At 43.4% G+C, this 16,468-nt stretch overlaps 1 protein-coding gene across 1 annotated transcript in view; it reads right to left on the bottom strand.

The window, feature by feature from the left end:
* CPS1 (carbamoyl-phosphate synthase 1) overlaps positions 1–16,468 on the bottom strand; it is a 116,561-nt gene that overhangs the window by 28,290 nt on the left and 71,803 nt on the right. Inside the window, exons 26-30 of the mRNA XM_075153733.1 lie at positions 12,404–12,545; positions 10,508–10,573; positions 9,873–9,936; positions 6,218–6,399; positions 295–489 (exon numbers count right to left, since the gene is read on the bottom strand). Coding sequence (XP_075009834.1) covers positions 295–489; positions 6,218–6,399; positions 9,873–9,936; positions 10,508–10,573; positions 12,404–12,545 — 649 coding nt within the window. The remainder of the gene's footprint in view (positions 1–294; positions 490–6,217; positions 6,400–9,872; positions 9,937–10,507; positions 10,574–12,403; positions 12,546–16,468) is intronic.

The following is a 16,468-nucleotide window of genomic DNA, read 5'->3' as shown; positions in this document are numbered from 1 at the left end:
TAGAACAGTTTTCAAGGCCAGCAGGATAAACTGGAGTAGCCTGACACTGGTGCTAACTTTTGCTGGGTATATATCCCATGTTGTGTAAAGGTGATTTAAAGACGCTTCCCTTCCAGTTTCCATCCCACTCCCAGTGGTGCTATAGGGATCAAAAAATTCCTCAACATTGGCAGTAAAAAACTGTCAAATGTCTTTGGAATCTCGAAATGTATCAGTAAGTCGCTCTCCCCTGAGCAGATGCTCATAACAATACCTAGCTACTTCATCGTTTCCCAGATGCACATCCCGACCTACCAGTGTGCTGACTGCCTTCCAGGGAGCTTGGGCCACGTGCAGCTCATCCAGAACAGCTGAGAATATGGAGCGATCTTCTGCCCGGTCAATCTGCAAAGGATTTGTGCCAAGGATCTTCACTCCACACTGGTGCAGTGGCACTGCCAAGTTATTGGGAATCTGCCCGCCTACAGAAATAATGCAACCACTGCATCCCTGTTGGCAGAGAGATAGGAGCACAGTCATGTCCAAGTTAGCTTAACATTAAGAGCAGTTATAACGAGGAATCCAATATTTAGATTACATGACTTTTCAGGTTGCTATGAGCAAAGACAGATCATAATTGTGCTGATCCAGAGGCACCCAGGCTGCAAAGTGTGATTCAGAGTGTGTAACCTCTCTAAACCAGCAATATCCTCCTTGATATCACTCAACAGACAGCAGTAATTTGAGGTCAAATTCCCTGGAAAACCAAAGAAATCTGCAGTGCTCACATGCCTTTTGACATCAAGCCAAGATTTTAACTTCTGCTAGAACCACAGACTGTTACCTTGTTTTCATGTCATGTTTTGGTGCTTCTGCTTTCCCAGTGAGGATAAGCACTGAGCTGACACATGCTCCCTTGCTTTGCAGAGGAAGGGCGCTGAGCTATGAAAACCTCACGCCCCACAACGAAACTCAAAACTCCGCTCGGTGGGGTCAGGTCTCCCTCCCGTGTTCTCCTACATATGTGAACATGGGGACCATCACTTCAACCGAGCGTACTCCCACCCCGCTGCTGCAGCCTTTGGGCACAGTAGCAGGAACAAACAAGATGTTTTAGGTCCCCTTTCTTTGTCAGTCTAGCTCTTCCGAGAAAACAGCTCACGGTCAGAGACTTCCAGAGTAGCAGGCATTCACGCAAACTCTTTTTTACTACAGAGTTGCAAGGCAGAGACAATGGGAAACAACTGGAATGCTTTTTTTTTTTTTTTTGGTTATTTGTTAAGCAAACATCCTTTCCTAGCCCCAGATGCCAGCCTTTAAGGAGCGCTCACTGCTGACCCCTTGCTGGCCTGTACAAAGCAAAGCAGAGTCTTCTTGAACAGAGCCCAATCCATCAGACAGCCTGTGGTGGTAAATTACTCTGGATGCACTTAGCCCTTTATTTTAATTCATCCTCATTATTCTGTTTAGCTCCTCATTTCTGATAGCATGTTCGATAGTAACAAGTATTTCAGCCAAACTGTCATATAAGCTCATTTCTACGCAGGTTATTTGCAAGCGCTTCAATTCCAGAAGCGGATGAAGTAGGACAAGTGGCACAGCGTCGTCTAGCCACAACAGCACATTTCACGTTCATCACTGGGCGAACACAACATTTTAAGTGAGGAAATAATAAACAGCAAATAACAAGAGACAGGTGAGCTCACTTGCAAACACACATCCTTCTTCAGCTGCAAATATGGGCATTTGTTTTACATAGAAACCATAATGCTTTCAAGTACAATCTAGTCTGGTGTGAAAATTTTCAAGAGCAAAAAAAGGCCTTAGAGTACCTGCAACAATTATGAGGATATGAATTACGTTTAGACTGCGTAATAATTAAGGGTAATTAAATAATGGGCACTTTACTTCCAGATTAAAGCTGGTGAAACTTTGCCCAAAGGAGAATCAGGCCCACAGTACAGCTGTAGTGAAGGGCTCTTTTGAACCAAATGTGTTTTGCACAGTTTTACCCATCTTTAAGAAACGAGAGATGTAAATCAAGTGATCCATGGTTTGGCTCTATCTTTTGGAGTATCAATGTTCTTTTAATTAACAAGTGTGTTTTTCCTGAAGAAGGTGAGCCCCACTGGCCTTCCTGGAAGAGGAACTTCTTAATGAGGGATTTAAAGGGATTTAGAATGGCACATCTGTAAGCTGAGAGCAGGATGGACTAGAAGTGACTAAGGAAAAACAGATGATAAATGCTAGTACAAACCCTGCTCAACTTTAATGTGGTTAATTTCCTACCATAATAAAAAGCCACTAAAAAAGTCTGGCACTTAAGCAGCACTTATTATCCCAAGGTCTACAAGATTATTATTTGCTGCTAATATACAGTGCTGGAGATAATTTTTCCTTTTCACCATGCAGTCGCTTATGGGATGACATGCTGCTGCTGGCCGACAGCAACTATCTGAAAGAGCTTAGGCCAGGGAGTGAAAAATGCCTGATTAGTAGAGGGTGGAGCAAGGACAGAGGCTGTTTTGTGCCCACATGGGATTGTCTCATGGCATCGGAGCTCGCCATCTCCAACTCAGATGAAAAATCTGTTCCTTACTGCTTCCAGACCCATCCAAAATACAGTACTTATTTCTAGTCCTCAGACACCTTATCATCCCACATGGACAAGAATCAGACAGTGAATAAAGCAAAGCCCTTCTTGCAGCTTGGAATGGTTCCTGTTTGATAACAAGTCAACCTAGCTTTGCTGCAAAGGTCAACCAACGTCTTAACCTAACCTCAATATGTTTGAAATGCGAATGTCCCGGCTAACAGCTTCTCTTCGGCTGCCGCTTATTTCTTCCTTTAAAACAATTCTAGTCACTGAGCCTCTAAAATCCAAATACTGCCTGCATCAAAGTTGGGATGGTGTTAGGGACTCCAGCCCCAAGGAGGCAGAGGGTATGGCTTATTCAAACAGACAGCAAAGAATCATATACTCATTTTTACTCAAAAAGAACCATAAATTGACACCCAGCTGCTGCTTACTTCTTCCTTTAAAAGTCTGCTGTTATTTCCCAAAGCATGCTCTCGCCCAAAGAGCAGCCCACCGCCCCGCTAGGGAACAGGACCGCTCCATTGAGAAATGTGGGCAGACAGAAATGGACCACTGCATATCCCTTTGTCATCAGCCGTATTTTAATTATAAAGAAAATTAATAACATCCCTGCCGTTAGATATCTTTAAAATATACGCTATACATAATCTAGTGAAAGAAGCCTAGAATTATTTTCCCCTTTATAACAAAAATCACTCTTTTTATTACTGCCTTGCTTTTATGTCATTAGTAATAAAGTTGGATTTTCTTTTTCCCTGAGTTTGAAAACAAATTAGACCATTAAAATTGTACCTAAGAGCCTCCTTTAGTTTTATGAATTGTTTCAGAATGATCCTAGAAACTGAAAAAGAATCAGAAGAGGCCCTCAAGCAGACAGATATTAAAATAAAAAGGGAACATCTTCTCTGGAAACAAAAAGCCAATAAATCTGAGGGAAGGATTTTTTTCTTTTTTTTTTTTAAATTATTGTCCTCATAGACTGCCACCTAACTTTGCACATTCACAGTAAATTAAACTTCCCTCCAAAGCTCGGCTCTGTTGTGCAGAGCTCAGTCTCCGGTGAGTCAGAGTGGCTGCAAATGTCAACTGGAGAGGGAGAGGTAAAAGGGGACACAAGGGAGAGAAAGAGAAGGGACAGCTGAGTACGTCCCCGGGATAGGACCACGCGAAGCTGTGAGCAGCTCCTGGTAGGCAGGTTCCAGCCCCCTCAGTCTCGTTAGTAACTTCGCTCCTCAATGTAGTCTAATTTGTCTAATCAGAAAAACTGGGAAAAGTCAGTGCACTTATTTATTTGAGCTTAATACTTGCCCAAGGTTTGCTGCTAATCCTAACAACGTTTAGGGAGTTGATGTATCATCTCTTCTGAGGGCAAAGGGTTGTATCCATTGTTTGCTGATGGTTTTACCTACAATTTGCCAATGATCCAGGACTTTTCAGAGTATTTGCCACTGTTCATTGTACATTGGAACACTAGAGGAGGCTAATGAGCAGGAGAGTTTAAAAGATCAGTCTGAAATCATGGCATTATTCATGCTTTGTATATGAAGCTGGGAGAGATGGTTATCTGCAGGACTGGTGAGAGATCTCAGAATCAGACCCTGAACTTTTAACTTGACCGTCTCCTCAGGGACTGACTTCCAACTGCATTTGCCTGAGGAAGTATTCTGTTAACAGGATATTAGCATTTGGCTCACTCATTTTTAAAAAAATGACATATAGCAAATAACATTTTAGACTACACTCTGCTGGAGGCCTGGAGTCTGTCCCCAGGTCTGCCTATGTCCTTTTGCATGACTCTCTGCAGTCTCTCTACTGCTCAGACACTCAGTTTCCCTACTTGCAAATTAGGCATAATGATACCATTCCCTGTTGTCACTACTTAAGAGAAGTGTTCTAAAACAGCTGAGTATTTATTATTCATCTCGGGATTTATTAGACAGCACAACCCTACCTATGGATGTTTAGGCTCAGACCCTGATGGCTTTAACGCCTCCAGAGCAAACATCAAATCAGTTGTTTTCATACCCTAATCAGACTACCATAACCCTCTGCAAACTCCCAGCATCTCTCTTCTCCCCTTTTTATTCCCACCACCTCAGCTCCTGCTGCCTCCTCCCTGCCCCCTCTCCTCTCACGATCACTTTTTGGTTTACTTCACAAGCAGGACAGGCTAAAAACATGCCCAGAAGCATAAGCACAGTCCAGCTGATAAGCATGGCTGGCTGAGCTGGGGAAATTGCCAGAGTGTCCTTCCCCTTCAGCTCCGGGTACCAGAGGATGCTGCTATTAGACCTTGAGATCTGCAACGCCTCCCATCATAGGCAAGATCAGCCTATGGACTGAGAATCATGACTTCAAACTCACCAAGCCCTGTTGTGACAAGCAGGATAATGCAAGCTTCAATATGTATGCGTTATTCTTTTCTCACCCAACTTGCTAATTACTAGCACTACGCGTTTAAATGAGTAGTTGCTCCCTCATCACCTATCTCTACCTTCTCTTTGATCCTGCAGTAATTAGATGCTGTGTTTCATCAGTGTTATTTGTCTGACAAACTGTCACACCAGTTTCCTCCATGCCCCAAGTTCAGAAGTTCAGTTTTGCTTAAGTAAACAAGAGTTCAATGTTTATAGAGCTGAGCCTCATGGATCATCCTAAAGCATTCAAAAATCAGCCTTTAAGACACCAGAGAGCCACCAGAGTCTTTTGGCCTGTCCTAAATCTATGCTTTCCAGTAACAGTCTCTGTTTTTATGAAAACTTAAAGAAAAGGTAAAACAACATGTACAAATAGGAAAGTATGAACATGCAATCTAAAAATGGTCCTAGACAGTATTTTGCAAATGGTTTAAGAATAGCGCCTAGAGACTGGGACTTGAGTTCTGATGTGCTTTTGCTTGATTCCAAATTTGGGAATGATCAAAATGTAGACAGGTTATAAAACCATTTTAGAAACTTGCACCCATTCACAAAGCAGATGAGCTCAAATTGTCATATACTGGGAAAAAGAGCCAAGAAAAATGGTTAAGTTTAACATGACCTGGGTTCTGCAAAGTTCCTTCAGCAAGTTACACGGCCAACTCACATGAATTTCAAGGGAGAAAGTTCCTGTAAGCACCTTTGAAAGCCTCAGCCACAAATCCAAGATGAGTGTGTTACTGGTTCCTGACCTGCCTGCCTGCGTGCTGGACCACATCCACCACATCGCCACTGTATTGCAAAGCCAGACTGCAAGTTCTTGAGCACACGTTAGCGTTATGCACGTAACTTGTTCTACTGCTTCAGGGGGAGTACTTGTGCTTAAAGTCAAGGATATGCTTAAGTGCTAAAGCTCAGCACCGCAAGGGCAGAACAATTTGCACGATAAATGACTGTGCAGCAAATTAAATCTGCTTGTAAATATTGCACAATATGGCATCTTGCAAAATAATTTAATATTTATTTGGCATTCATTATTGAGCAGTCTGCTAGGAACATCAACGATGTGTAAAATGCAACATCGGGATCCAAACCAAACAGCTTTTGCTAGCAAGCTCTCCCCCCTCGCCCCCAGCTGCTCTGCCAAGGCAAGCTAGTGACATGAATTTTGAAAAGTTTGGTTTGCTTCATGGCTTTTTATTGTGCTTCTGCTTTTCTTTACCTCATATTGGTGGATGTCCAGGATCCTTTCCAATGACAGCTCCTCAAAGTACAGTCTGTCACACTCATCAAAATCTGTGCTCACTGTCTCCGGGTTGCAATTCACTACGACGGTCTTGTTGCCAAGCTGACGCAGCGTGCGAATACTGGAGACAGCACACCAATCAAACTCCACGCTGCTGCCTGCCAGGAGACAGAAAAGTAGGCAAGGAAAGGAAGGATGCTGAGAAGAAAACATAAACAGACGTTCTCAGCACGCAAGCTTAAAAAAGAAAAAGAAAAAAAACCCAGCATTGCCTCCTGTCAGCTCAGAGCAAGAAATCTAATCGTTCTCCCATGGAAACTAATCATCCACAAACGTGAACCTCCAAGCACAACAGGTAAGTTGGCTCAGCTGCTCAGGAGTGACAGGCCTCTGTAACATGTCTGTCATCCTGCGCTCATAAACATTCATGTCTGCTCTTGCTGCCCATCCAGCTACTGCTGCCGCCCAACCAACGCGCTTCGAGATAAACTTAAGAGGCAGAGGTTTAGAGGTGACCAAACTGAGCGCCCATTGTTATAAGACAGCGCTGTTTACTCCAGGAAACACGAAGCATTTATACAGATGTCATTTAAAAACCAGAAGACTGAAGTGTTTTTTACCTTCCGGAAGAGCAGAGTATGGCTAACCCAACAACAGAAAAATTACAACTCAGTGGGTTTGACCTTCCTGTGTGCTGACTCTAGATCAGGCAAATCGGTAGAACAACGCTTTTAGAGCCACACTATGATCCTTTTATCTTGGTTTAAAGGCCACAGTGACTACGGCAACCCTGTGGGGCAAGCACGTCCTACTGTCCCTGAGTAAGCACTGTGGCCACCGCCAAAAGAAAGAGGCACAGAGGGAGTCAGCCGGTGCTCGGGTGAGCACCGGGACTTGGTGCTTGCTCTTGGGCAAGCTGCAGGACTTGGGACTTGGGCAACGCTGCAGGCTTCAGGCAACGCTGGAGTCCAGACTTGCGCCAACAGCTACTGTCCCATAAATTTCTACTCTCAAACATCTAAGAGGGGTACCATAAACAGAGAATGATGCATATTAAAAAAACATCATTAAATGGTTATGCTTACAGTCTACAACAAAACCTTGGCCTCATCATGATGTGTTCACAGTCATTACATGATCATTAACACTGATATCATTATTTTTATATATAATGGTGTGACAAGACACATTGGAAATTCAGGCTGTGCTTAATTGATGCCTCCACCACCTAGTCACAAACAGATGGCTGTCACAGGTCACTCACTGACAGGCACACAATTTATCTCCCTACTTCTGTCAAACAGGAACCTCAAAACATGCCTAGGCCTCAGCTAAAACCCCACGGAAAAGAGAGGGAAATCAAATCTGAAACTGGATGTTTCCCAGAAGGGTCATCAGATGCTCACTCACTTTCTGTATTCCACTTCCCTTATTCAGGTATTCTTACACACATAAGAAACCTCAACTTTGGGACACAATGGTCATCTGGAGTCCCCATCCGACTGCTTAGATACAACCTGGGAAAACAGCTGAACACTTGTAGGTATATTCCAGCCACATCCAGTAATGGTCATGTCCAAACAGTGGGAAAAGGGAAGACAGCAAATAATTAGTAATACTAGTAATGACTGTTATAACATAACCAGACACTGCTCCTCAGAAGATAATTACTACATCAACACAGGCATGTTTTTGAACTCACTTTCAGGTTTCAATCATGCTAAATCTACGTGCACACCTTAAAATTTACAGAGCACTCTGCTGGTCCACACAGTTGGTGGAATAGCTTATTTATACTGCTTTCAGGGCTGACTCTCACACAAACAAAACCCCCTCCCAGGACAGCAGATAACCTCCTGGCAGCAAGTGAAGAGCAAGCGTCGCCTTGAATGTCTGAGCGATACCCCACGGAGCACAGGTCACACGCTGCGGCTCAGGCTCTCGGTGAGCCAGAGGCCCTTGCGCGTGCATGAAAGGTGCATCAAAGCAAGCTCTGAAGTTCAAGAGTGTGCAACCGTACCGATTCACATCATGTTTCTATTCGGCATATTAGTTAACAAGAACAAGAAAACATCAAAAAAAAGACACTTCAGTTTGGATAATTTTCTTTTTAAATACAGAATATAGCATGACTTTTGAAATGATCTCACACTTCCCCCAAATAATTTTATTTCTTTGCAAAACTGTCAATATATTCAAGATTCTTCTGTAATGTATTTCAAAATATTTTCAAATAAAATTCATAAGGTTGGTTTTTTTAATCTAAAACTCAGTTTTCACAAAGGAAATAAGAATCTTGTTAAAAAAAAAAAAGTAACGTCACGTGTTTAACTTCCATCCAAATCATTAGCCCTTTCTGACCTGTTCCTGTTTTGTAAATGTAAATCCACAGGGAACATTACGTTGATCCCACTGAATTATCATTACAATTCTGAAAGCATAGAGACAAAGCATGCTGCTTACTTGCCTTCAAAGGATAACAAAAGAAAAAAAAAATCAACTTGGCTATTGTCGCTAAGAAAAAAAAAAAATCTTTTAGAGGTGCAAGCAATGGTTTCCTCTAGCACCCTTTATTTAGTTGCAACCTCTTCCAAAGATTGTCTTGATCTAATCAAAGCTACAGAACAGGTAAGACCAAGATCAGACCTGTATGGCTAATCTAAGCAATTAGGAGTTTCAGGTGAACAGTGCAAAATGTATTCACAAAATTCGATCAAATTATTAAACAGCACTCCTTTTTATGTTCATTTTTTGTAACCATGCTCCACAGCATGTTGACTGGCAGAAGCGTTCACAAAAAATAAGCATAATCATGGAGCATTCCTCTCTATTTCACTCATCTCAACATTCATACTGGAAACTGAATTCAAAAAGACACATCCTACAAACAGCAACAGGAGTGTAGCACGTGACCTGTCCCTCCAAGCAAAACAAATGGATGTAGTTCTAAATTTCAGCTTTCAAAAACCATCACTGCTACTTGTGAGATGCAGAGCAAAAATACCTCTGAATAACAAGCAATTTTTTTCTTGTCAATAATTGCAAGCTATTTGGAAGGATCCATGACAAGAAAAAGTGAAAGTCATCATATACAGAATTAAGCAGTCTGTCTACCCAATAGTCACATCTACAAGGAAACTCTTATGCCACAATCATTGGAGTGGGCTGAAAAAACAGCATACAGAGAACCGCTTATACAAAAGTAACTGAAGATATCAAAATACTTCCATGGTCACCTATACTTACAGTGATATAACAACATAGTCATGAGCTGGCAGTAAACATGTAAGATAGGTGTCGCAGCAACAAACTTCTATACAAGGTGTCAGGTTCTCAAGGCCTTAACATGTCACAAAGTAAGGTTAAAAAAGACTTTGTGGAAATCACAACTAAGTGACATGCTCTTCAGTTTCAAGTGAAAAGTAATAAAATTCTCCTGTTTTTTCCAGGGCGTGAAATGAAGTCTCCAAGCAAGTGTAAAAGGCAAACCTTGTGTTAGGAATTGACGTCCTGTGCACTGTGCTCTGGAGGGTTTTGTCACCATATGAGAAGAGGAACAAATGAACCACAAGAATATCCAAGGAAGGCTCAAGGGTGCAAGGAGAACAGAGGAGTTGTAAGAAAGATTTACCTATGTGATACGGTCCACAGCCCAACACCATCACTCCACAGTCATCAAATTTTACATCGTGTTCCTGAGAAAGGAGGGAGAAAAGTCATTAGGATCTGTACTCCACAGCACCTACCTCCATGCTTTCCAGAATAAACAGCTTCTGGTGCTCAGCCCATATCCAACTGTCTGATCCTTCAGGGCTCAACTCTGATCTCGTTTACTGCAGTGTAAAACAAGTGCAACCCTACTGGAATTAGTGGTGCTGCACCCAAACCAAAGGAGACACAGCACCTCTGATCTGGCTATTCGAATAGCCTAAGGAGCTGTTAAGTTTCACATAAAAGTGAATGCTAGGATGAGATGCGTGAAACGTGAGTTCTGTATTCCCAGCACCTGACCTGTGCACAGAGGATGCAAGTACAGGCGATATAGGACAGGATCATAACAACACAGGGGCATTAATACTAAATGCACTGGATCAGTATTTGAGCAAGAGAAAGTTCCAGGCCTGCTATAAGGGGATTATACATAACACCATCCAAAATAATTGCTACAGAGACCGAGACATCTGCAAGATCTCCAGAAATAATGCAGCATAGGGGAAAGAGATCAAACCAGACAGCAATGAGACTGTTGTTTCCGAATGTGCCTACCTGCCCGTTGTACGTGATGTAGAGGTAATTCGTTACCGCTGGGTATTCGGCTGCCAGTGTGTCGATCTGTACGGGGAAGAAGAGGAGAGATTGCGAGTTGGCCAGTGCAAGATCTTTCTTACATGCAGGTGTTTTGGGGTTCTTCTTTTCCTTCTTTCCTTTTCAAGCCTATTTCTGTCCTATTATTTTCCCACCATGCCTTTCCTCAAAAGCAGGTGATCTGAACTGTCATACGCTGGCAGCGCAGCACATGCCTGGCCTTCCCCCCAGACCTTACAGTTCAGTCAACAGGAGAGGCTACCATCTCTTCCTAAGCTGCGGTTTTAGCTCCGCACCTCTTTGACAAAATACCTTCACAGCCCAGGAACTTTCCCCATCCATCCTTTCTTGCCAAGGCCCTCATTCTCTAGTTAGTTTGGCAGATTAATTACACAGATCTCCATTCCTCCAGGTCTCCTGTCCTCTTTAGCTGCGCCGTCAGGGATCTTCACACTATACCCTTGACCCCATCTTACCCCCACACTGAATACAAACATGCACACAATATCATTTTGAGATCATCCCAAGTAGCAGCCAGCAGTGCAAGTACTATCTATTTATGTGACAACATAACTCATGCTTTGATAATTAAATGGTACACAAAGCAAGAGTGATTTTCGACCACCCCTTATATGTAGTTTTCAACAATTTCTTATGTAATTAGTCACCAGAGAGCCCAGAAGAATAATTTGCCTACTAGGCTGTTCACAAACTATTTGTGTCAACTACTCATTGCATGTTATACATGGTAACTAGTCCGTCTAGGTCACCAGCAATTGCTGAAGTTCCCTGAATGAAGAACTGAAACATTTCTACACAGAATACTGGACAGGGAACAATATTAAAGCAGTCCTGACATGAATTTTTACATGCTATACCATTTAAAAATCTGTCCAAGTATTTTCAGGAATCCCCACTGGCTGTCCAAATCCTTGTGAATAATGAAGAACGTGACCTTACGTCATTAGCACTATGTAAGTGTCTGCTGCTCATTACTGTTGCTAATACTGCAACTTGTACTTCACGGCTCAAGAAGAAACATATGCTTTGAAGGCACAAATGCAGGCATAAGTAGAATGACCTTATTAAGGGTACCTTGGCACACAAATCAATCCAGCAGTGCCATATGCAGCTGAAAGAAGCAGTGCAAGACCAGGCACGTTTCTGTGGGCCAGGTGAGGACATAGAAGGAAAACAGCAGCTGGGGAACAGAAGGAGATTTGGCACCTGGAATTGGGCCTGAGGATACAGATGGGCTCTTTCAGAAACATTGAGTGGTTTGGGTTGGGTTTCCCCCCCCCCCCTTTAAGGACAAAAAAAACAGCTGGTGGCAGTTTAAGACCAACATACCTTAAATGCAGCAGCAGAACACCTAGCAAAGCACTCCTGACACTGCCATGAATACTAGATGAGCTCATTACGCTCGTGCTATCACAGTGAATAGCGAATGAACCCATAACAATAGGACACTTCAGATAAAGTATTACCCTGTAAAAAGTTACTACCAAGAGAAAAGACATATTACATTTTTCATGGTCACACCATGGTGGGCCAGCATTCTCAGCCTTTTCCTGAAGCCAGATAGCTCCGTTTCCCCCTCAGCCACACAGAATATGAACAAGAATATTCCGAGTCTCTCTTTGGGGATGTTCATGTCATTGCATTGATACCTGCAGTGCAGAAGTAACAGCTACATGGGTGAAATTTGTTCTCTAATGTCAATGTCAAAACTCCGTGGATGTTAACAGAGCCAGGGGTTCTACTTTGTTTACCTCAGCTGTTTTTAAGGACATGGAGGTCTCCTGCTCCTTGCACTCTTGTAAGCCCCCACCACGAACAGCGATGTTTCTCACGTACCTGTTTCACCCAGGGCACTATATTCTTCCTCAGTCTCAGCTGACGGCACTGGACTTCAGTCAGCCTCAGGCATTTCCCAATCTGTTTGTCTGAGAACCCGATCTGCTTGGCTCTCCTCAGTGTCTCTTCTGGAACTGTTTCACTGGGATTAAATAACAAAAACACCTCGGCATGAGGCTGTATAGGAATACTTAGAAGATATATGAGTGATTGTGTCGTCCATACTGCATACAGTTGCTATAGGATCATGCACGTAAAGGCCAAAAAAGGAAGAAGACCCAGCTAAGCTATGCAATCCTCATACATAAAAGATCTTTTTTGCACCAGATGCTCCCCACAAACACCTATGAGGTAAAATCTACCGGCAGACTACCGATGCTAGGAAGCGAAACTTTCTTTCCTTGCATTTTTGAGAGAGGAATGAGTGACTCATCATGAGGTCCATCATCTCCCAGGCAGCATTCTCCACCAGGCTAGTACAAGGTCACCATATCCGCAACGTATGGTCATTTACCATTAGAGCCTCCACAGAGGACCTGAAGTGATTCCTTTCTTGGACTCAGTATCCCCATATCTCCATGCCCACACTTTGACTCAATCTCTCCCTTACATTCCTCCTCCCAGTTTAAATTTTAAAATATAGGCCTCACCAGACTAAGCTGGATCAATAATTATGTATGTACTCATATCTGCCTCTCGTGGCGGCCACCCACTCCACACAAAGGCATCAAAGTCCTGAGGCTCTGGGATAACTGACCCCCGACCCTGCCGAGCTGGGGGACAATTTATCTCAAAACAGTACAATTTGTCCCAAACAAGCCCTTCTTTCCGTGGTTGAGGATCCTCTGTCCACCTTCAGAAATGGCCAGTCTTTTGAAAAAGCACCTGACTTCAGAGATACATAGTAGAAATGACCTTCAGAGGCTCACACGCAAGGTAGGTTTTTCCTTCTGACAGTCTCAAGTATACATTTTCCACATAATTTGTGCTGCTTCTTGAATTATGAAAAAGGGGAGAGGGGGATAGACAGGGTAAAGCAGGGGCACCTTTTTTGATTTCATATTTGCAGTCAGGGTCTCTCAATACTTCCATATGTTCTTGTTCTCCTGGTTTTGCTTTTTAGGAGTCCCAGCTTTTGCTGTTTATTTCAAATACGTTGCTTTCCCCGGCCATCTCTGCAGCTCAACAGTTTCTTGCCCATTTTGCTTTTGATTTTTTCATCTTCTCCATTCCCCCTTTATTCCCGCCACTTTTTTCTCTCCCTATCTTTGTTCCGCTTTGTTTTGATTCCACCTATAGCCCTGATAGTTTCTGCCTGTGTGTGTTTCTAAGCTACCTTTTCTAAGCTTAGCTTTTGCAAAAACATAAAAAAAGCCCATGTATTTTTATCAGCACTTCTGCTTTTCATCTTTATTGCCAAGAGCATCCTTGCCTGCCCAATAAATCAATATTTTATGAGCAAGCAAGCTCTGAATCAGGAAAAAGGAAATGATTAACAAACAAGCAATTTTCCTAAATCAGAGCTTTCGAATTATGTCCTTTGCTTGATGGTATTTTTAAATAAATAGCATTATGTTATTTGAGTGGGAGGAGAGGGGTAAGGCCACTTTATTGGAATGTGTCAGGAAGCTGAAGCATGAAAGAGTGTCATTGGATTGGATTTTCCACTCTGGCTTAGGCACAGAGCAGCTCCGCTGCCCTCGATGAAGTCAGCGTAAAACAGGTGAGAGTCACAGGAGCGTCGAACCAGCCCTTCTGAGAGCAAACTGGGGACCAGAAGCTTTTGGGTTCACATCCCTGGGCAGGGGGTTTTCCTCTATGAATTCCCCAGGGCCACCTCTCCTTCCCCTGCAATATGAGCACCGAGCGCTCCACCTGCCTACAAGGGCACAGCAGACAGCTCGTGAGTATCTGCAGAAAGGAAACGCTCAGTGTAGCTGCCATCTTCTGCCTGGCACCAACAACCAGCCTGCTCTGCCCTCGGGGGACTCCAGGCAGGAGTACCGCCTGCACCCTTGATCTTCTCCACAACCCTCCACCACATCACCCTTCTTACTCCAGCAGACCCTGCTCTTTGCTCGTGTCAGAAGGAAACAGTCCTGCCTAATCCAGCAGGCTGAGCTCCCCAGGTTTTGGATTTAGTTCTGGGTGCAGAAAGACTTCCCAAAAGAAGATCCTCTTTGCAGCACCGCAGTAGTTACATTAAAGCCTGTGGTTTTCATGCACTAACTCCTCCACTGCAAATCTCCCCTGCTTCTCCTCAGCCCTTTCTACTTTCTGATCTCAGCTCAGAGGCAGGACTTCTTGCATGAACTGCGAATGCCAGAACTGAAGGCATGGATGGGTGTTTTACGGGAGGAAACACAGCAAGCAAAATCTGCCAGTTCTCTGGCAAAACAGATGCTAGCCGTCGCCCACTATTAGGAAGAACGCAATCACATTCGATTTCTTTCCCAGATTCAGCATTCCCTAAGTACAAGTGAGCAGACCTGATGACCCCAAGAAAATGAGCCTGTTTCAGTGCAGTTTGTGTCCTTGCTCTCCCTCCCTTCTGCCTCAGAAACACACATAGCTGGCTGTCATTTGATTACTGACAGAGAAAGAAAATTGCCTTCATTTTCAGCTTGTTTCAATTCAGGTTTTTTGTATCTCATTATAACAGTATCATTCATCGTCATCCCCCCCAGCAGGGTGGGTAGAAGAGAAGCAGTGATTATTTGGCGACATGATTCATTTGCTTTGGGCTAGCAGCTTAAATTAGGTTAGGACACTTACTAATCCATGCAAAAAGGTAACCAGTTTTGTACAGGACAACCAGTGTGCAAGAGAAAAGCTGAGTACCTACAGGGGAAATGAAACTACGCTTTTTTTCCACTGCTACTCCCAATGCATGATAAAGAAAAGATAAGAGATGTAGCTTTCAATGTGGCTAATAAGAAAGATGCGGTGGGAACCTCTATTCAAGCAGCAAGGGTTTTCTCACTGCCATGGAGGCAGCTTAATATAGAGGAAAGGCAGCCAGCTCACCACGAGGCAGGGAAGGTTAGAACTGACAACCCAGCCCTTGGGATGTAACAGTTTTGCCATTTAATATCGTCACAGAAAATCGGCAAGAGTCAAACACCCAGCAGTGCTGCTTTCCAAGCACTTGAAACCAGAATCTGTCACAAGATGAGAAATCGCCAAAAGCCTCTGAGGCAGCTCCCAGGGATTTGGAGGCACAACCAGAAGAAGGGGCAGGCAGAGTAAGCCAGCAGAATTTTTCCACCACGTTTAAAGGGAACTGGATCAGAGAGCTGCAAACCCTCAGCCCTGGTATGGAAATCAGGCTGCCTCTCTGCACGTACTGGACACACATCTTCGTACCTGGAAAGAATATAAAAACCATGCAAACAGTAGGTATGATGTTTCTCTTACAGATAGCAAAACTGAGATACACCGAGGTTAAGGGGTAATGATTTTTAAGATCCAGCATTGACCCAATTCTGTTCCCACCGCATTTGCTCAAAGACAGCCCTTTAGACTTGCTGGAGACACTAAAGCCAGCAAGAGCAGAATCAGGCTGATCTCTTTGAACGCTTGAGTGCAAATAACCCTTCCAAGAGCTCACCAGAAATCCAGCACTAAGAAGAGAAGAAAAAAAATCTCAGTTCTGGCTATTCCCAAACACATGACCCAGCCCTACATCACTGCCTCCCACTTTCCCCTGGAGCATCATTTACTCTTCAAACACAGAGCAAAAAGTCTTGCAAAGATTAAACTCCCTCACTGGTTTATAATCAATTCTAAAACAAGGGAAGATTAAGTGGCCATGATTCCAGACTCCTATAATGCTCCTTTTTCCTAACATTCACCTTTCCAAAATGACAATCAGAAGTTTTAGAGCTTCAAAACCAGACGATTAGACTTTTGCACACTGCCATCATCATTTAGTGGCTGTCCACCTCCTCAGAAAGCTAAAGTCCTCTGCACATTTTGCAGTTTATAAACCATACAAGCCTTTCCCAAATCTTGCATGTGCCTCCGTTCAGCTTCCAGTGTTGATTTGTTGTTGCTTTTTGTTTA

This window comes from Calonectris borealis, chromosome 6 (assembly GCF_964195595.1).
Source record: "Calonectris borealis chromosome 6, bCalBor7.hap1.2, whole genome shotgun sequence".
Taxonomy (NCBI): Eukaryota; Metazoa; Chordata; class Aves; order Procellariiformes; family Procellariidae; genus Calonectris; species Calonectris borealis.
This window is presented reverse-complemented; position numbering and strand designations above follow the sequence as displayed.